This window comes from Sciurus carolinensis, chromosome 3 (assembly GCF_902686445.1).
Source record: "Sciurus carolinensis chromosome 3, mSciCar1.2, whole genome shotgun sequence".
In the NCBI taxonomy this organism is placed as follows: Eukaryota; Metazoa; Chordata; class Mammalia; order Rodentia; family Sciuridae; genus Sciurus; species Sciurus carolinensis.
In genome coordinates, this window is record NC_062215.1 from 163,950,600 (window position 1) to 163,970,920 (window position 20,321).

Below are 20,321 nucleotides of genomic sequence, written 5' to 3' on the forward strand. Positions count from 1 at the left end.
ATCGAACCCAGGGCCTAGTGCTTCACAGGCAAGCACTCTGCCAACTGAGCTATCTCCCCAGCCCCTTACATCTCTCTTGTTCATGTACATAGGAATGTATGGACTGTAAAATTCTGAGGTCTAGAAATTAGAAAATAGAAGAAATAGCCTGATTGTTACATTCTCAATCTTTTTTTTTTTTTTTTTTTTTTTTTTTGATAGTTTGGTGATAGTTTTGGTGAGTTTGTTAAGGGTGATGAGCTCTTGTATAGAATGCTGGCATTTCGTTCAGGGCCACTCAGGAACAAGATTTAAAAATATTTCTCATGGTACAAGGTCTTGCTATCTTTTTGAACACCAAGACAACTCATCATCTCCCAAGAAGGGCTTTAAATTTGCTCTAGAGTTTTTTTTGTTTGTTTTATTTTATTTTGTTTTGTTTTGTTTTGTTTTGTTACCGGGGATTAAACTCAGAGGCATTCAATCACTGAACCACATCCCCAGCCCTATTTTGTATTTTATTTAGAGACAGGGTCTCACTAAGTTGCTTAGCACCTATCTGTTGCTGAGTCTGGTATTGAACTCATGATCCTCCTGCCTCAACATCTTGAGCCACTGGGATTACAGGCGTGCACCACCATGCCTAGCTGCTCCTAGAGTTTTAATTAATGAATTCTAAGTGGTGACAGGTTCTAGGATACCTCAGAGAACAAGAATTGGGCAAAAATCTGGTGCCCAGAGATCATGGTATTCCTGAAACTGGAAAAAATGGAGGCGAGGGCCCAGGGAGCACTGGGAAATTGGTCAACTCATGAGAGGCTTTCTGTGCATAGATAGGAGTTAAGACCAGCTAAAGCCTGGGTACCATTCACCGTTTGCCATGAAATTTTAAAGATTTCCTTAAAAATCCAGCCTTTTTTCACATTTAATCACAAGACAATAAGAAGCAACTTATCTTAAATGTAACCAGTGCTTTGCAATTTGTTTAGATATAATTTTATCACCTATGTTAGTCTAAAATGAGAGAAAGTAGCTGGGATTGGTGCACACATGTAATTCTAGCTGCTCAGGAAACTGAGGCAGAAGAATGGAAAGTTTGAGGCCAGCTTGACAACTTGTAAGAAGCAAGACCCTGTCACAAAATTTTAAAGGGGGAAGGAAAAGCACCTGAGGGTGTAGCTCAGTGATAGAGCACCCCTGGGTTTAATCTCCAGTAATGCAAAATAAAAATAAAAAGAAAGGGAAAAGGATTAGCAGTGCTTTGCATCACATTGGAAGATCTTGCTTGTTAAGTACTTTGTAATCTCTCCCTTTTAAATCTGAAGTACACTGTAGCAGTCAGCACTTTATAGTTCTGGTTGGGCATAGTTTATTTTTAGCCATCTGCTGGTCCAGGGGGCTACAGAGGTGCATAGGACAAACACCATAGCAGAAGTTGCTGCTCATCCTATACCAACTTATCTTGCTTTGTCTCCACAGGAGTTCAAAGAAGGACGCCGAGCCAGCCACACAGCCCCCCAGGTCCTCTTTAGCCACAGGGAACCTCCTCTGGAGCTGAAAGATACAGATGCTGCTGTGGGCGACAATATTGGCTACATTACCTTTGGTGAGCTGGGTGCAGTTGCCACTCATGTGGCTGGCCTTCATGAGTTCACACAGCAGAATGCCTAAATCAGAACAGCTTGGTTAATGTTTTCAGGTAGGCAGAAGCAGGCATATCAGTTTGTTCCTGTTGCCACCACTGTGCCTGTGGGAGGGTGTCACGGTGCACTGATTACAGAGCAAGCCAGGTCCTATTTTTGTACAGTAATCATTTCCTTTTCTTTTTTCTCTTTTGTAAATATGAAGGCAGAAAGGGTAGCTTTTGATGTCAAGAGTTAGGGATAGAACCACATCATCTTTGCTAAGCAGTTAGAGTTATTGTCACTTGATATTTCTTGGTGCTTAAACCTGAGCTCAGCCATGATCCATTTACTCTTCTTTTCTACTGAAGAAACAAACTTGAGTCCTTCCTCCTTCAGTTGCTTCAGCCTCGTTCACACACTATACCTAATGCCACTGAAATGTCTCCTTTTGTGAAATTTTTATTTAATTCACCTTTGATTCGAAGGTGTACCTGCTTATTGATGAATCTCTTGATTTATCATATTATGTTAAATCTAAGATAGATATATAGATAATACATATGTGTGTGTTCTTCCCCCACATTATTGTCCTTGAACCCAAGGTGTAGCTTAATTTCATGGTATTCACAGTTTAATTGGCAGCATCTCTCTCTCTCTATGGTACAGAAGACCATGGTAAACTTACAGTCATGTACCTGGTAGATTCTTTGAAATACAGTTAACTCCTAGCCTAGTGTTCATTTCTTTTTAAGCCAGGACATTCCTTTTCATTTCAGCAAAACTTCATAGAACTTGGGGATCTTCCTGATAGTAAGATCAATGAGTAGAGGAGGTGTAAAAGATAAGAGGATGCCAAAAAGCCAAGGCAAGGGAGTAATACAGGCCTGCAGATGGCTGGAACCCAGCCTGTCAAGAAGGTTCAGATACCCTACTGTTTGGTTTTCCCAACAAGAATATAGGATGTTCTCTGGAATCGTGTTTCACTAAAGGCTTACTCTGTACCTCAGCACCAAGGACCCAGGACAGGCAGCTTTGTTTCCTAAAAATGATTTCTTTTTTTTTTTTTTTTTTTCCAATTTATTTTTATTGTAAACAAATGGGATACATCTTATTTCTCTGTACATGAAGTAAAGGCATACCATTTGTGTAATTATCCATTTACATAGGGTAAATATGATTTCTTAAGTTCAGCTCCTTCCCAGGTAGCCAGTTAGTGTCAACCTGGAGTCCAGTGAATTGCAGGGGCAGGAGCTGGTAGGCATGTGGCAGTCAGGAAATAGATTTCCCCACCACAGAATCCAGACCTGGAATGGGTGCTCAGGGCCAGGCCCTATTTTCTGCCACGAACTCCCCTGTTTGTACTCATTGGCAGCACCCCCTGGTTATACTGTTCACCCCCTTTGTCACAAGGTCAAAACCCTATGATTACTGAAGCAAAGAGACTGAACTCAGGCAGAGAGAGCATGAAATTGCCTGCAGGCTGCCGATCTCTCCAGTCCTTTGGCATTCTTGCTGCACCCTGATGCCTTGTCTGTTCCCCTTACCCTCAGTGTTGTTCCCTCGCCACACCAATGCTAGCGCTCGAGACAACACCATCAACCTGATCCACACGTTCCGGGACTACCTGCACTATCACATCAAGTGCTCTAAGGTAAGGATGCACCAGCTTCTGGATCCAGGTTGTTGAATTCTCTTAAGTAGATAGTTCCCGGGACTTCAAGAAATCATCCCCTGGGCTAGGCGTGGGGGAGTGACTCAGTTGTAGAGGGCTTGTCTAACATGCCGAAGGCCCTGGATTTGATCTCTGAAAAGGCAGAGAGATGAGTATTTGTTGTAGATTTGCTCCCTTTTCTGCTTCCTGTGTGACCTGGGTCAGTTCCCCTTGTATATGTTCCCAAATTTTCCCAGTGGTTATTCCTAATAAAAGCAGGGTTGTCTTTCTAGAATATACCTCTGCTTCAGTACCTGCTGTGTTTGTTCGCAGGCCTATATTCACACTCGTATGCGGGCAAAAACATCCGACTTCCTCAAGGTGCTGAACCGTGCACGCCCAGATGCCGAGAAAAAAGAAATGAAAACAATCACGTAAGTAGAACAGGACCACCTTCCTCTCCTGGGCTAACCCAGAAGAAAATAGGTGCTGATGGCTTGGCCCACCTGATGTCTGGGCAGTGCTACATGTGAGACCAGCAGGACTGGGCCTGTAGCTACCAGAGTGAAGTTGGGGTTCACAGTTTCACTTCTGAATGAACAGGAAAGGGTTTCCTTGTTTCCACATCTTTGTGAGCTAGAAAAAACAAAGGGACCTTTTTACCAAGTCACTGTTCTCTGTGTGTGAGTTGAAAGGTCAGTCTCATCCTTCTTCTGGTATTACTAGAGATGGAGTAAATCGCTTAAGGACATTTAGTTGTGTAAGAAGGTCTGGAGCCACCTCCAAGTGTCCGTTCTCCTGGTCTGCTCACAGGAAGGTAGTGTGGAAAGGAAGGCCCCCTTGGTGAGGGTGGACATGATGAGCAGAGCTGTGAACACTATGGCTGTGTATGCAAGAGCCTAGCCTGGCAAAGGGCCTAGAAAGTTCAGTGTTTGGATAAGGTGTCAGATCTTGGTTCTACTCCTGGTAAAATTGGCGCAGTCTTGTTCTCAAGGTGGTCACTGCATATCTGCTCTCTTGGTGCCAGGTGAATTAAAGATCTTGAGGTAAACTAGACTCCTACCCCAACCCACCCCTGCCTCAAGGCCAATGCATTTGCCAATACCATTGCTATTGAGGGAAACCTTTGGTGGGTGTGGCATGCAGGGGCACCAAGCTCCTTCCATTGATGTGGGAGACCTCTTCTACCAAGTTAGTTTCTGTTGCCATTTGAAAGGATTCAAGATCTGTCTGACTGAATACTGAGCAGTAGGAGAGGGTTTTCAGTCTCAGAAATGGCAGGTGTTTACACAAAGCAGTTGAAGTCACCCCCAACTTCAGTCAGAGGCCTTTCTGCATTCTGTGTGGTTACCCATACCCAAAGGAGTGGCAGTCAGACTGTAACTGGATCCTCTACCTAGAGTGGGGTGTCCAAATGCTATGCCATGAACTGGCTACCTCCATTCCACTCTGCAGCTGCTTAGCATATCCTAAAGTGGCAATGCTAGGAAGAAGGTGGGCAGGCGAGAAGGTGTCTGGGGACATGCATGTTCTTCCTGCCCCTCCTTCCAGAACCTTGTGTCCATCCTGGCATCCGAAGTTCCCCCTTTGCTTGCTTGCTCTTCACAGGAGTGCTTTTCTTACCAGGGACTACTTTGGTGACCTTGAGTGTGAGGCAGCCAGTTTCATGCCACATTCAGGGCCAGGAGAGAGACAGCTAGGTAGAGGCCAGAAGGAGAATTGACAGCTAGGTACAGCCAAAGGGTGGCACATACCTGTAGTCCTAGCTGCTCTGAAGGCTGAGAAAGAGAACCACTTGAGCCCAGGAGTTCAAGGCCAGCCTGGGCCACATTTTGAGTCCTGGTCTCAAGAAAAGGGCTCAGGGGGCGGGGGACCAAAAAAAAAAAAAAAAATGATCCAGGTGTAGTGGCACACACCTATGATCCTACCAACTCTGGAGGTTGGTAGGAGGATCACAAGTTCAAAGCCAGCCTCAGCTGGCTAAGAAATTCTGGATATTGAAATAGTTCCAGAGCTGCCTGTGTCACCATTACCCTAGTAGTTGCTTGACTATTACGGCCAGCATTGCTGGTCTCACGTGTAGCACTGCCCAGAAATAGCTTCCTGTCCTGATGGGGGACGTGGAAAAGGATGAGACCTTGAAATGAACAGATTGTGCATAAACTTCCATCCTATGACTGAGAGTGGCTTTACTTATTCTATTCTGTGATCTCTTTGGCAGAGTTGAGCCCCAGAAAGAAGAGGGAGGGAAATAACTGCATTTACCCTGAAAATCAGATTATGTTATTAATGATTGGTAGGAAGGAGCTCAGTGGCTCAGCCATGGGCAGGAGAAGCTGGGCCCCCCAGGAACAGAATGGGAGGAGTTTGCAGAAGCATGGACAGATGAAATAAGGGGCTGGTCCTGCTGTGGGATGCAGGGCCCTGGATCTCAGGTTGACTGGGAATCAGCACCCCCAGTGCTCTGATTGATTGAGGCAGGTAATCAAACATGATTTCATTTGGGAATGAGCAAGACATCTGCACAGAAAAAATTGAGAGCCCTTCTGGGTGAATACGGGTGGAGCTCAGGAGCCCATAACCAGGCCAGAGTATGTTCACCACACAACAACCAAACTGTCTTTAACCTTGAAACTTTTGATTAGTGCTTGGACCTGCCTTCCCTCTGGTGGGAGATTAAGAACTGCTCTAGGAGCTCTCAAAGGGATCTGCTGGGTAGAGGAGCCTAAACTAACTAGTACCAGGAGATTGAATGCATTCTGAAGTTCAGGTCCATCTGGGCCACCTGGAAATTGAACAAGTGATTCTCCATCTACTTGATAGATTTGGTGTCCTTAAGGGATTAATGTAGGCATTACATGGTACCCCAAAGCATTCAGTAGGAAAAATGATGGTGAAACCATCCTGTGAAAGCTGAGTTTTGGCCTTGCCCTGTGGCTCCAGTACCTCTGCCTAAAGAATCGCCCTTCCATCCTCTTGTGTGGTGTCCCTTTGGCATCCCACCCTTACCGAGTCCAGGAATGTGGGGTGGAAAGAAAGAACAGCCAGAAACCAGCCTTCACCCTTACTCTCTGCTTTTGGAGGGGGAAGACATTTTCATCCCGCTAACTCTTGGGGACAGAGGAGGAAGCGCTGTGACCGAAGGCTGGACCGCTTGCTGCTGGATAATCGTAGCCCATCGTGTTGCACCTCTCCAGGTTCTTCAGGGACCCTCCTTTGGGTTCCATTTTGTACGCGTTTGGAAAATAATCTGCAGAAACGAGCTGTGCTTGCAAGGACTTCATAGTTCCCAAGAATTAAAAAAAAAAAAAATTCCACTTGATCAACTTAATTCCTTTTCTTTTATCTTCCCTCCCTCACTCCCCTTCCCTCCCACCCTCTTTCCCCAGCTGTTTCGCTTTGCAATAAGTTACTGGTAATGAGTTGCAGGATAATGCAATCTTAACTTGTTTTCTCCTAAGTATTTGAGTTCAAAACTCCTGTATCTAAAGAAATACGGTTGGGGACATTAATAAAGAAAATCTTTCTATCTTAAATGAGAATTTGCTGGGTTTCTGGACGGTAAGTCCATTAAGAGAAGAGGAGAGAAGGGCAGATCTGCAACTGTCTTTGAACCCGCAGATCTGAGCTGGGAAACCTTAAGTTCAGGAGCTGTGCATTGTCTAATCCTCACCTCTAGAAGAGAGAATGACTAGTTAGTGAGTTAGAAACTTCCCATGAAGCTTGATTGTTGGGACTGTGTGGCCAAGAAGCTCCTTGATAGTGACAGGCAAATTAAAGTGTTTTCTGGCTTATTCTGTCATGAATAATTTACAGCATTTCCCAAAATGTGCTCCATTTTGGTGCATGTAGTTCTGCAGGACATCCATGGGTATTCAGGTGTGGATCTCGTGCAAACTAACAGACACAGTTCTCTTTCTCACACAACATTCAAAAAGATGGACAGTTCACAAAGCTGTCTTTGGAGATGGCCACTTAACAGTGAGTACGGAGCCTAGCAGAGTGTGCTATCTGCTAGCAGGACACTGATCCCTGAAATAAAATTGGTTCCCAAAATTTGGTTGGTAAGGAATTATCTAGAGTTTTAGAGACATCCAAAATGGTCTGAGGGCTATCATACTGGTTTCTGCCTTCCTGCTTACTCTTTTAATTTATCTACACCTCGGGCAGTGTGTTTCAGATTGGTTTGAAGTTCATTAATGAATTGTGAAATCACCCAACTATATAAAAACCAGCTTTTTTTCCCCTAAACTTGTGATTTTGATATACCTGTAGATTCATATGTGGTTTTCGGTTTTTGTTTTTGTGGTGTCGGGGATCAAAACCTGGACCTTGTGCATGCTAGGCAAGTGCTCTACCACTGAGTTATGTCCTCAGCCTTACTTTGAGACTTTTATTTACCCTCCTTCTGGTTTCCCCAATGGTGATACCTTGAATGACTATAGTCTATTGTCACAACCAGGAGAGTGACACTGGCAGAGTCTGTCCACCTTCACATTTTACTAGTTATTAAATATACTTGTCTGTGTCTGTGTTGTGTATTTCTATGCATTTTTCTCATATGTGTAGCTTTGTGTGACACCAGCATTTTTTTTAAAAATGGAATATCATGGAACTGGGGATATGGCTTTTAGTGGTAGAGCACTTGCTTGGCATGCATGAGGCCCTGGGTGCAACCTGCAGCACAAAAAAAATACACACATGTGGAATAGTGTAGACTGGCTCAGTCAGGGTGCCACACCCATTTGGTATTGATTTGGAGCCATTTTAGTTGCACTCCCACCTGGTGGGAGTGGAGGGCTGTCTTTTAACTGAGTCACAGTCAAGAAGTTTGAGAGTCCCAAGTTGCAGGTTTGTTCACTTGCCTTCATTTAAATGGTTTCCAAGGAGCTCCAAGTTCCTTGGCCACCTACTTGTGGCAGGTGGAAAACCAGGCTAAATATAAATAAATGCACTGAGAGAGGTGTTGGGCCCCAAGAGCTATTTAAGGGGGTTTCAAGGGTAATATTGACTAGCAGCACTTGTTTTCTCGCTGGCTTCAGCATCACTCCTTGGTAAGCTGGAACTCTCTATGCTTTCTTGCTAATAGAATCAGATTGCTCTAAAGTACTACAGGTGGCAAAACCAGGTTATTTAGAAAATACAAAGTTAGGAGAATTAAAGGGATTAAACATTCTTTATAGTAGTAAATCCTAAAAAGTATATAATTCCAAGATGCTTTGTCAGCATAAAAGCCTGTGCTGGTATAAACCCCCATCCAGGTCCATCCCTTTCTCTTCACCTGTTTTTAAGACACACTTGACCTTGGTGTGGATCTAGTCTCAAAATTCTTGCTCCTTTGTGGGCAAAGAGACCCACCATGACTCTAGTCTTTAGTCTCCCGTAGGACAATGGGAGAGGAATATCATGATGGGGGCCAAGCACACTGAGGGGTGTGAGCTGGGATTATTATTAACAAGATCACTGCCCTGAGGGTCCACACCTCGGACTTTTAGGTGTCTTTGAATTTGAGCCAGCAGGGGTATGAAAGCAACTGATTTAAATCCAAGTTCCGCCTCTTAAGAGTTCTGTGACAGCTAATTTCTTAATCTGAACCCTAATTGCTTCATTCATCTTTAATTGGATATAATGCCATCTACCCCACAGACTTCTTAAAGACAAAAGAACAGATAAATGCTTGTCACATCATGGGAATCTAATATCTATGTTTGTTTTGGTTTGGGATCTTGGCAATGCTGGGGATCAAACCAGAGGATTAATCCCAGAACCTCATGCATCGTAGACAGGCACATTACCACTGCGTTACATCCCCTGCCCTGTAATTATAACTTAAAATGCAACTTAACCTTAGTTCTCTTTATATACTGAAGGGGATCAGAAGTAACAGGATTATTGGGAGGCGAAGTCCAATATAAGTAAGCCATTTTCAGGTTCTGGGGTTTTCCAGGCCTCCCTCAAGATGCTTGTATGGCTCTCACTGTGGGTTTGCGTGGAGGTGAGCCAGTCAAGGGGGTGGGAATCTCTACTCGGATGAAGTGTACTTGGATGACCTGGGCAGGAAAGGAAATGAGGGTACACAACAGCAAAGCAGAAGCTAGGAAAGGAAGTAACCCTGGACGTGGCAACAGGCTCCTTGAGGCAGCTGATAGGGGGCAGTTGCCATTCAGTTGGCCCATCCCATTGTACCCTTGATCCAACAGCTACAGAGGCCTGGGTCTGCTTTGTGCTGATGAGTTTGAGGCCAAGCAATGCTGCCCTCTTCTGGGGATTGCCAAAAGCACTAGACTTCCTGTGACTCCTAAGCTATGCCCATACAGCTGTCCCAGACCTGGAGAATCTGACCAGGTTTGTTTGGCCATGCTGGGGATCGAACCCACGGCCTCACACAGGCTAGACTAGAGTCTACCACTGACCCACATCCCAGCCCTATCTTGCCATTTAGACCTAACAAAACGGACAATTTCTGCTGGAACAGCTGATCAATGGCTTCCTAGATCCTGGCCAGTCTGGATCACAAGATTTAAAGAGCTCATCTACTCTTAACACAGGGAAGTGAAAAGTGTTGAAGCAGCAGCTGAAGGCGGCCACCCAGGGTCCAGGGGGCCGCATGTACAACACCCACTGAATCCCAGACATTGTGAGTCAGCAGAGAAATTCAAATAATGGGATAGCAGTGGACAGAGGAGACCCAGGAGGCTTGTGGGCCAGAGTCAGTCACCCTGACACATGCTGTACATCAGGAGAGCAGGTCAGGGCACAACCAGCCAGATGGAACATCTGGAAACTTGCACCAGTGCCTTCTGTGGGTGAAGGGGAGAAGCCTGAGGATGAGTCAGTTCCAAGGCTTGAGAGGAACCAGAGGATCTGGTAAGAAAGGAGCAGGCTGAGTGGGGGATAGAGCCCAGGCTCCCACCCGCATGAGCTGTACCCCATTACACGTCATGCCACACACAGTGTTTAGACAGAGCACTGAAGGAACACAGACATCCTGGATCCTGTGGGTAGGAGGCCAGAGCTGGGAACAGAGGCAGTCTGTTTATGTTGGCAGCCCCATCTCCGAGGGGCCCTACACCCACTTCTGTCCAGACCCCCGACTGAACTCTCCAGAACCCTGGATTTCTGCCCAGTCATGGCAGATAGCATGGATCTGAGTACTGCGTGGAGAATAGGTTTGAGATCAGCTGTCCTCCCTGTTCTGTCCCAACAGGAGTCCCACCTTTGCAGGACCCTGGGTCACTCTGCAGTGCTAACAGAGCCAGCATCCCAAAGCACAGAAGTCCCCTTGCTCTCTGCTGTGCTCTTCAGTGAGGAGGTTGTTCCTCAGGTCTCACCTCCAGCCTTCTTGCTGTGGTTTCAGCCTTTTCCTTCCTGTTCTGGTCTTAAGGGAGTGTGGCCGGGCTGCTCTCCTCCCCTCACCCCAAAGCCACACTTGATACGAGGTGGAAATCAGGCACCATACCTCTTGGCTTCTGCACCCTAAATTTGCCCTTCCCTCTCGCTGTGCCAGGTTTCCTCGGTTTCCCTGTGGAGCAAAAGTGTCATTCCCTTGCTTTTCATCGGCTCCCTATCTGCCTTCCTCAGCAGAGCCCTAAAAGGCACAGGTACAGAAAAGGGCAGAAGTCCTAATAATGTTAGTAACTGTCCTCACTGAGTGCTTATGTACCGACTCCTGGTCTGTTTCACATGATCGTGTTTAGTCTCATAAGTTTAATCAGGTGTCCCATTTTGCAGATGAAAAAACTGATGCAAAAGAACTTTAGCAGTTAGCCCAAGTTTTTGCCCAAACTAAAAAAGGTAGAATTGCAGCCAGCTCTCATTCCAGCAAAAGCTCATGCCTCTACCACTGAGCTACATCCCAGCCTTTTTATTTTCTGTTTTGATACAGGATCTCCTTAAGTTGCCCAGGCTGGCCTCAAACTTGTGATCCTATGTCAGCCATCAAGTGTCTGGGATTACAGTGTGTGCCTTCATGCCTCCTAACCATCGTGGAGGAGGAAGGATAAGAGTCATTTGTTGAGATGACACCTTCCCCCCAATTAGGCATCAAGCCTTGGGGTGTTTGCAGTTGCCTCTTACCCCATGATATTCCCTGCAACAGCCCCAAAAGTTGGTCTTATAAACTAAAAGGCCCATCAGTTGATGGGATGGGGGACTGAAGATCCCAACCACTGCCACCATCTCTCACACACATTCATACACCACCCTTGGGTGTGCTGGCAGGAGTATGGGAGCTGCCTGTGCACTTGCCTGGCTGGCCACCAGGTTTAAGGATCATAAGGTACAGATAGATGCACTAGCTGATGCAGGAGGCAGTTAGGAAAGCCAGTCATTATCATTCATTAACTGAAAAGCGTTTTTCAGATGAACAAGGCAGTGACAGGCAAGAAGGCTCCCAGCTAGGGAGACTACCGCCTAAGTAGGGGGACCTAGGTGGCACAGTGTAGCCTGTAGCCAGGGAGGGTTCACTGGTACTGGAGGATCAGGAGGGGGGACACATGGAGCCAGGAGGGAGGCCTTTCAGTGGCTGCAGCTCAGGATGTGCCAGGTCCCACCCCCAGAGGCGGGGCCAGGGCAGAGCCCAGCCAGCCACAGCTCCATCCCTCTGGGAACCCAGGCAGTGCAGAGCCTGGACAGGCAGGTTGGGGTTCTACTGCCCCAGAGCGGAGACACCATGCACTTGCCTGCCAGGACACCAGACTTGGTCCTGAGGCCAGCAAGGCTAGCCGCTGCGACTCCCTGACACTCAGGAAAGCCCAAGCTGGTGAGCAACACCTGTCCACGGCCACCATGTGAGTACCTATTCTCCTCCCGCCCATCTCCTCACATACTGTGGACACATCAGGCCCAGAATTGTAGAGGCCACTGCACGGGCCCAAGCCACCAGACCCTCCCGGGTATGTGGTGACCCAGCCTGCAACCTGCTGGGACATTACTCCTAAGGGCTGGTCCTTGCCTTTCTTTCCACTTTGGTGTAGGTGGGGTGGGGGACTCAGGATAGTGCTCGTAACCTCAGCTCAGGCTAAGTTTGGGGTAACAGACCAAGTCTTATGGAGTTTAATAACGTTGATGGTGTGAGGAGGAAGGAGAACAGAAACTGGGGGAACTGCTGAAAAGGGAAAGATATCTGGGCGGAAGGCACCGTGGGGAGATTCAGTAAGAGGAAAACAGGAGGGGCTGGGGTTGTGGCTCAATGGTAGCGTGCTTGCCTAGCATGTGTGAAGCCCTGGGCTCGATCCTCAGCACCGCATAAGAATAAACAAGATAAAGGTATTATGTCTATAACTAATATTGAAAAAAAAAAAAAAAGGAAACAGGAGCTGAGGGGAGTGAAAAGGGGCACCAGTGTAGTGGCTCAGGGCTGGGGGTAAGGTGGGAAGGGAAGGTATCTCCCTCAGCTCAGGGTGGCCATGGGGCCAATTCTGACCCAGGGTGAAGGTGCGGGGGGAGGGATCCCTTCCTTATTGACTTTGATCCTAGCAACAGCAGCTGCTTCCCTGTTGACAGAGGCAGGAGCTCCCATGGGACCCAGGACCCCTCCCTCTGGCCCCAGCATGTGGCCATGGGGCTGAAACCAGGGAACAAAGTTAAGGGAAGGATAGGGAGGCCAGGACAGAGCCAGAGAGGCCAGGCCCTGCCCACCAGCCCCTCCTCCCTGTCCTCTTGACGCAGCTTTCATGTCTGGAAGCATGGGGGTCCTCTCCCTGCTGCTGGCATCTCCATGTTCAATGCCAAGCATCCCCTCCCCCGCCCTGTCCTCCAGTTCCCAGGAAAAGCCTGTTGCTATCATGCAGCAGATGAGTTTATGGGCTGGAAGTCCTACCCGGAGGCTGCTCACTGAGCTGTAACAGACTGCAAGGGTGGAAGGGGTGGGGGTGCAAGGACAGAGCACCCCGCTATACCCCAGACCTGGCCCGCAAGAGACCACTCCATACCAGCTAGACCCTGTCATTTCCTTTGGTTCATGTAGAGCCTGGCTGGGTGGGGCAGGGGCTGGGCAAAACGCTTTGGACGGGTTCGCCTTCCACTCTAAACAAGTATAAACACAGCTGCCCGGAGCCCAGGCAGATGATAGAAATGGGTGACGCTGCCTGATGGAGACTGGTCAACTGCCTGAGAGGCAGCCACTGCCCAGCTACTGTACGGGAAGTTTGTGTACCATACCTGATTTTCCCAGAGAAACCAAAAATATGAAATTCTTGTATATGATTTTTAAATTGGCAACTAATTGAAAACAATGTGTATCGGCACACAGGATATGGCCCACGGTCTGGGTCTGCAGCCTCTGGATTACTGTGCAGTCCCCACCAGGAGGACAGTGACCTGAAGCCCCATGCTAACTCTGGCCACCCCCTCCTCCATCCAGGCATGCCGGTTGCTGCTCCAGACCTCCCCCGATCCAAGGCCCAAGATGACACCCAACAACACCGGGGAGGTGGCCACCTCCCTCCCCATGGTGGCTATGGGGCTCTCTCTGACCCTGGCAAGCCTCATTGTGGCCGCCAACCTTCTTCTGGCATTGGGCATCGCCCGGGACCACCACCTGCGCAGCCCCCCTGCTGGCTGCTTCTTCCTGAGCCTACTGCTGGCTGGGCTGCTCACAGGGCTGGCCCTGCCCATGCTGCCAGGGTTGTGGAACCAAAGCCGCCGGGGTTATTGGTCCTGCCTCCTCCTGTACTTGGCTCCCAACTTCTCCTTCCTCTCTCTGCTCGCCAATCTGCTGCTGGTACATGGGGAGCGCTACAGAGCAGTGCTGCGGCCACTCCGGCCCCACGGGAGCACTCGGCTGGCCCTACTCCTCACCTGGACTGGTCCCCTGCTCTTTGCTAGTCTGCCAGCTCTGGGGTGGAACCACTGGAGCCCTAATGCCAACTGCAGCTCCCAGGCTGTCTTCCCAGCTCCCTACCTCTACCTCGAAATCTTTGGGCTCCTGCTGCCTGCCGTGGGGGCTGCCGCCCTTCTCTCTGCCCGAGTATTGGTCACTGCCCACCACCAGCTACAGGACATCCGCCGGCTGGAACGGGCAGTGTGTCGCGATGCACCCTCTGCCCTGGCCCGCACCCTCACCTGGAGGCAGGCCAAGGCACAAGCTGGAGCCACACTCCTGTTTGGGCTGTGCTGGGGCCCCTATGTGGCCACCCTGCTCCTGTCGGTCCTGGCCTATGAGCAGCGCCCACCACTGGGGCCTGGAACTCTGTTATCCCTCCTCTCACTGGGCAGTGCCAGTGCAGCAGCTGTGCCTGTGGCTATGGGCCTGGGTGATCAGCGCTACACAGCCCCCTGGAGGGCAGCCGCCCAAAGGTGGCTGCGGGTGCTGCGGGGAAGAGCCTCCAGGGACAGTCCTGGCCCCAGCATGGCCTACCACACCAGCAGCCAAAGCAGCATTGACTTGGACTTGAACTAGGGGAAGGGCCACGGCTGTCTCCTAGAAGCATCTGTCCATCTCAGCCACCAAATCCCTTTCCGCATGTCCCCTCTTCTCTGGAACAAAAATCCTGCCCCTACTTGACCCCATCCTGGGGGAATAAAGTTCCTCTAGCCACTTATGGTCATCTCACTCCACGATCTCAAAAGGGTGGCCGGTGGAACAGTCAGAAAGAACCTGAAGTCAACGTGTGCCAAGGGAGATTCCACCTCCAGATCATGTGAACAAAGCTTGGCTCGGGAGAGGGTGGGCTGGCGCGCTCAACCTCCAGCAGCGTCAGGGGAACCTCCCCCCGACTTGGCCTTCGCCGGCTCCTCTTCGTGTCCCACAAAACTTACAGACGCTGCCTCTGGGAAGTATATTTTATTTACATTTTTAAAATCTGTAACTAGTATCTCTTCCTCCTTTCCACTCCCAAAGACTTGGGAAGGGAAAGAACGGGAACCTCAAAGACCTACTCCCCACATACAAATACGGACCCCATGGCTCACACCAGCAAATGAAAGTGAAAGAGAAAGAGGCCTGTCCCTCCCCCTAAGGGCCCCAGGTTTGGGTCAGGAGAAGGGAGGGGCCCGAGGGCGGGGTCTCAAGGAGAAGAAAAGGACAGAGTGCAGGGGGCAGGTCAGTTGAAGGGGTTGGGAAGCAGTGGAACCCCCCTCCTCTTCCCTCAGTACCCTGCGCCTCACAGGGGGAGGGGGGGTCTCCCTTCATCCCCCTCAACACCAGACACCAAGCCAGAGGCCACAGCCATTAACGGTCAGGTCTCTGGACACAAAATACTTTCGCTTTGTGGTCTCCTGATGTGGTCACCACCAGGGAGGCATCTCTGTGGACAGAAAGCGCAGGGTTGAAGGGACTAAGGCCCTGGGGCAGGCTCCAGCAGCACACCCTAATTCTAGGTCCCTGACCATCAGCCATCCATGCAACTATCAAGCGGAGCAGGGGAGGCAGTCCCAGTGGGGAGCCATAGAGCTGAGTGGGATGAGGATCAGTCTCAGCCTCTCACCTCACGGGTGAGATGATACCTGGGTAGACCACTGCCAATCACTGGCTAGGACTTGTGGGAAGACGACTCCCAGGGCTGTCCGCCCTCAGGCTTGCCAGTATTCCTGCCTCACAGGCTACAACCAGGCCTTGGGTCTCTGCCCCCCTCAGGAATCCCTCCCACACCCCAGCACCCCACGCTAATCCCACTTTCCAAATACAGTGATCCCAGCTCTTTCCCACTTCACTTACTTGCTGAGGGCAAAGTCCAGGATCTCGGCCGTGTGGCCCCGGTAGTCAGTAAGGAGGCGGCCTGTCCGGGCATCCCAGAGGCGCACGACACCATCCAGGCTGCAGGTGTAAACCACAGCAGTGCCTGCCTCCCACAACAGCTGCACGATGCCCGACTGCCCGGATGTGAGAGCAAGATGTCAGGGTATGTCAGATATCAGGTGGGAGAGGAAACACATCTGATCCCAACTCTCAGGGAAGGAAGGTCACAGCGAAGGAAAGGATAGGAGCCAGGTGTGGGGTGGACGCTCCCAGAGGCCTGGGCTTCTCTGTGACCACAGCTCACCAGAAGCCCAGCTCCAGCTGCCCTACCTGGTGCTGACACTGGTGCCTGAGGGTCTGTGTAGATAGGTCATAGATGGCCAAGGTTCCATCCAGGTAACCAACAGCTGCCAGAGGCATCCTGGGCAGTGGAGCACCAGGAAGCTTGTGAGACGCTGTACACATACCCACTCTCCTCCCTGGTCCCCCTGCCCAGGCCCCCACAAGCCTCTCCCCAAGTCCCTCTCTTCTCCAGGCCAAGGCCCTGGCTCACACTCACACGCTGCAAAAGCCCAAGGACTCCACTGAGTTGGATTCACTCTCTTCCCCTTCTCCCAGGTTGGGCTGGGAGGCCACAGTCTCAGGTCTGAAAACACCCACCACCTATCAGTGAGAGGAGATGATCAGAGGCGGCCTGGACTCTTGGACCCCAATAGACGGGAGCAGAGTGAGGAGTGAGAAAGGAAAGGCAGAAGACTTGGAAAGCAGAGGCCCCCAGCCAGGCTCCAGGTCTACTCGCCTTGCCGGTGGTGGCATTGACCAGTTTGGCCTGGCAGTCCACAGAGCCAGTCAGGATCAGGCTGCCATCCTGGTTGGCAGCAACACAGGTCAAAGGGCCCTGGTGACCCTCAGTCCCTGGGAAGAAGCAGGAAGACAAGTCAGACTCAGTCCTGCCCTGGTTCTCAGCCTCCTGAGAGGAGGCTGACACTGATGTCTGAGGGTCTGTGTAGACAGGTCACAGATAGCCAAGGTTCCATCCAGGTAACCAACAGCTTACGCTTCCCCCGCCTCGGATACCAGTTGAACACTTCCCCGCTTCGGATACCTTTTAGTACATGGATGGGGTTTCCCTGTTTCAGGTCCCAAATCCTAATGGTACCATCTTCATAGCCTACCACAGCTCTCTTTCCTAAAGAATCAGACACACCAATGAAAAGAGGATAGAGGGCACACTCGCACCAAGCAAGGGGGTAGGGGAGGAGGGGATAAGGACACAGAGCTGGGGCCAGGAAGAAGCTCAGCAAATGCATAGCCTAGGACCCACCTCTATACCCAGGAAAGGACATGCAAGGCAGCTGCTCTCACCATCAGGGAGGACACGACCACAGGTGGCTGGGCAGTTGGGGCCCTGGAAGGTCTTGCAGTCACCATTTGGAACCTTCCACATCCAAGTGTTGCCATCAGCTGTGCCTGCCAGTAGGACAGGTGCCCGAGGGTGCCACTCCATCCACTGGGCAGAAAGAAGGATCAGCAGGGAGGCCCATCATGCCAGCCCACCTAGGAACCTGCCCCCTGAGCCCCAGTGAAGGTTTTCCTACTTCTGGAATCAGCAGGAACTTTCAAGTCAACAGGTACATTTGACTTGGGTAACTTTGGGTACACTGGCTCAGAGCAGGCTTGTCCAGTGGAGGTAGGACTGGCCCCCAAAGCTCTAGTCCCTATCTGAGGTCTAACAGAGTTGGATCCCACTCTAAGGAACTCACCTCCAGATCTCCTGCTTCAAAGGACCAGACCTCCTCCTTGGTATCCACCTGCCACACTTTCAATAGACCACTCATGTCCCCTGTGGCCACTAGGGTGGAGTCATGGCTGAAACCAGCACAAGTCACAGAGTCTTTATGGCCTGCCAAGAAAAGTGGTCAAAAAAGAAGAAAACTTAGCATACTTAAGTGCTGGGGACACATGACCCAGCTACCTAGCCCCCTGAAATAACCTACTAGGAAAAAAAAGCAGGCAGGCCCCACAAACAAGTGACCAAACATAGCAGCTCTAAGAACCAATACCTCCAGGTCTCCCCGGGAGAGACACTGCTGGCCCCCACTCAACCAAGTGGAACCTGAGCTTTCTTTGCCTTGCCCCCTCTGGTCCCTCTACACATCTGCCTGAAATCCTCACATCCTTTTCCCATTTACTCCTATACCAGTGTTACATCCTCTCGGGCCTTTCCTAAAATCCGTTGGCCAATTAGCATTTCCCACCCCTATGCCTACAACAAACTGTTGTTATTCTTTGTGTTCCTGGGACCCAGCCCAGAGCTCATACAAAACAGAGGTCAACAGATGACTGTCAGAAGCTCAACCACAGCAGATCACCCCAAAAGATCTCCAAAGGAACATGACCTCCCCCAGGCCTCCACTCCAGCCTCCTCACCTGCACACTCAAAGAGCAGTTCCCCATCGCTGAGCCTCCAGACAAAGGCTTTGTCATCTTCACCCCCTGTCACTGCCAAGGTGTTAGTCTTGGGATCCAGGCTCACACAAAACACAGATGCTGTCCCAAGAGATATTCCATGGGTGAGGGGACAGGGCTCCCACCTATAGGTCTGTCCTTTAGAACCTTCAGGAAGCCCACCCCCTTTCACCCAAAGCAATATGTCTTCCCTCCTGGAAAAGAAGGTACATCCAAGTTCTTCTAAGTTGCAAGCATCAGGTTGTTAGAGAAATCCTTCCCTAACCTGCTGAGCTCTAAGTCCTTCTCCAGGGCAGATTCACACTGTTCTGTTCCCCTCACCACCCCACTCTGAGGCAGGGGACAAGTGCAGGGCTTACAATTCTCAGCATGGGATGCCACCAGGATGGATATGATAGAGTGAGGAGAGCATCGTGTCATTAGCTTTTTAGTAAGAGCTGTTATTGAGAAGATTATATAAGATATGCTTGAAAAGGTACATTTTTCAGCATAAGTTACCTCCAATTTCCATTCAGATTACTTCCATTAACTTCCACCAAAGGTTAACTTTTTAAAAGAAAACGTAAGGCCAGAGAGGTTAATGAAGGTGGCAAATTGGTCAGGAGAGGCAGGACTTAAAGCCAGGAGTCTCAACTGACTCCAGTGCCATTTGGCCTCCCTGATCCCTACCTGTGAGCTCCTGCAGGACAAGGCCAGCAGCTTTTCCACCTTGTCTTTCATAATGCTCTGTAGGCGGCAAATGTGCAACGCTCAAATGCCCACCTGGACTGATTTAAAGTGGATCTGCTCAGAGGCCTACCTGAGTGCAATGCAAAGGTGACCTCGCTATCATCAGGGCCCTCCATGCTGCTGACCACCCCTTCCTGGGGTTCCAGGACCCAGCCCTCCTCGTTGCCCTCTTCCTCTTCTTCTTCTTCCTCAAAGTCCACATCTTCCATCTCTTGGGCCAGATCATCTGCTTTGGGGAGAGTGTTAAAAGATGGGCTCGGGAGGCATTAAGAAGGATGGGAAGAAGCATGAGGTCGAGGCTGGGGTAGGTCATGTGGCCAGAGGGTAAGGTGAAGAAAAACCGATGGGGTGCAACGGGGGCGAGAAGGGCAGGAGGAGGGGGCGTGTGAGACGGGGCATGGGAGGCAAGGTCTGAGGACCTGGGGTTGGCCGGCAACCGTGTGGGAAGAGAGGACCTAGGGCATGATGGGAAGGGGGTGTGTGAGGGGAAGGGCTAGGGGAGGCGTCAGGGAACCCCCACCCCGCCAGGCCTGACAACTAAGTGTGGGGGCAGGGTAGGGGACAGGGAGAGGAATGTTGGTAGGAATGACCGGTAGGGTGAGGAGAGATGCGGAGGGAAATAAGGGTCAGAGGCCAGGGGTGAGCGCCTCCTGTCCCATGGCCTGAGCACAGGCAGTTCTCACCCGGGTCCGGCGGGCCAGGATCCAGTTCTACCACCTCGATAATCTCTTCATCACCATGAAAGCTTAGGGTCTCCAGCGGGGGGGTGTCAGCAGCGGCCCCGCTTTCTGATTCGGACTCCATGCGGCGCAAGCGGCCGATCCACTTCTCTGGGCCCAAACGCCTCCCAGAGTCAGCTCTGCGCGGCGACGCGGAACTCGAGCCCCTCCTCCCGGGAGGAAGTAGGCGTAGGCGACTCCCGGGCAGGAAGAGCGAAGGCAGCCTGGCCAATAGCAACGGGGGCTGATTGGCTGAACCACCAATCACAGGGTAGATTTGGAGAAGGGGCCGAGGCGTGGCGGGGAGAACCCAAACTCCGTCCGACCTGACTCCGCCCCCAACAGGAGGGAAACAAGCGAGCGTGCGCGCCTCCGGGGTCTCCTGGGAAGAGTAGTACTCCGGGGTCCGCTCCGCAGACTTCTGGGAGATGTAGTTTCTGGTCTGTATGCAGGACGGAAGGAGCGGCGGA

At 50.4% G+C, this 20,321-nt stretch overlaps 3 protein-coding genes across 6 annotated transcripts in view; 2 read left to right on the plus strand and 1 right to left on the minus strand.

Moving 5' to 3' along the window:
* Arpc2 (actin related protein 2/3 complex subunit 2) overlaps positions 1–6,577 on the plus strand; it is a 30,455-nt gene extending 23,878 nt beyond the window's left edge. For both annotated transcript variants that reach the window (XM_047544223.1, XM_047544224.1), the window contains exons 8-11: positions 1,459–1,585; positions 3,155–3,255; positions 3,589–3,689; positions 6,339–6,577. In XM_047544223.1, coding sequence (XP_047400179.1) covers positions 1,459–1,585; positions 3,155–3,255; positions 3,589–3,689; positions 6,339–6,363 — 354 coding nt within the window. In that variant the 3' untranslated portion in view covers positions 6,364–6,577. The remainder of the gene's footprint in view (positions 1–1,458; positions 1,586–3,154; positions 3,256–3,588; positions 3,690–6,338) is intronic.
* A 5,243-nt stretch (positions 6,578–11,820) lies between these two features.
* Gpbar1 (G protein-coupled bile acid receptor 1) lies at positions 11,821–14,756 on the plus strand. 2 transcript variants are annotated; one of them, XM_047546530.1, is made up of 2 exons: positions 11,821–12,044; positions 13,508–14,756. In XM_047546530.1, exon 2 carries the CDS (start codon positions 13,586–13,588, stop codon positions 14,654–14,656), a length of 1,071 nt encoding a protein of 356 aa, XP_047402486.1. In that variant the 5' UTR covers positions 11,821–12,044; positions 13,508–13,585; the 3' UTR covers positions 14,657–14,756. The 2 variants fall into 2 exon arrangements, with proteins under 2 accessions (XP_047402486.1, XP_047402487.1); XM_047546531.1 differs by having other exon boundaries at positions 13,619–14,756.
* Positions 14,757–15,024: 268 nt separating this feature from the next.
* Positions 15,025–20,019, minus strand: Aamp (angio associated migratory cell protein). Of its 2 annotated transcripts, none has more exons than XM_047547173.1 (11): positions 19,816–20,019; positions 19,203–19,361; positions 18,365–18,484; positions 17,698–17,837; positions 17,300–17,444; positions 17,040–17,123; positions 16,734–16,849; positions 16,494–16,597; positions 16,265–16,355; positions 15,914–16,068; positions 15,025–15,503 (listed from the first exon to the last, which is right to left on the minus strand). In XM_047547173.1, the coding sequence occupies exons 1-11, from the start codon at positions 19,934–19,936 to the stop codon at positions 15,428–15,430; spliced, it is 1,311 nt and encodes a 436-aa protein (XP_047403129.1). In that variant the 5' UTR covers positions 19,937–20,019; the 3' UTR covers positions 15,025–15,427. The 2 variants fall into 2 exon arrangements, with proteins under 2 accessions (XP_047403129.1, XP_047403130.1); XM_047547174.1 differs by having other exon boundaries at positions 19,203–19,358; positions 19,816–20,018.
* Positions 20,020–20,321: the final 302 nt, after the last annotated feature.

What these genes read in the sequence shown, in the direction of transcription:
- Gpbar1 (XM_047546530.1), top strand. Translation starts at nt 13,586, where the DNA reads ATGCTAACTCTGGCCACCCCCTCCTCCATCCAGGCATGCCGGTTGCTG.
- Aamp (XM_047547173.1), bottom strand. Translation starts at nt 19,936, where the DNA reads ATGGAGTCCGAATCAGAAAGCGGGGCCGCTGCTGACACCCCCCCGCTG. An exon ending in TCCTGGCCCGCCGGACCCGG is followed by an intron (nt 19,362 to 19,815) that starts GTGAGAACTGCC and finishes CTCTCCCCAAAG; the next exon opens with CAGATGATCTGGCCCAAGAG. An exon ending in TCAATGCCACCACCGGCAAG is followed by an intron (nt 16,598 to 16,733) that starts GCGAGTAGACCT and finishes TCTCACTGATAG; the next exon opens with GTGGTGGGTGTTTTCAGACC.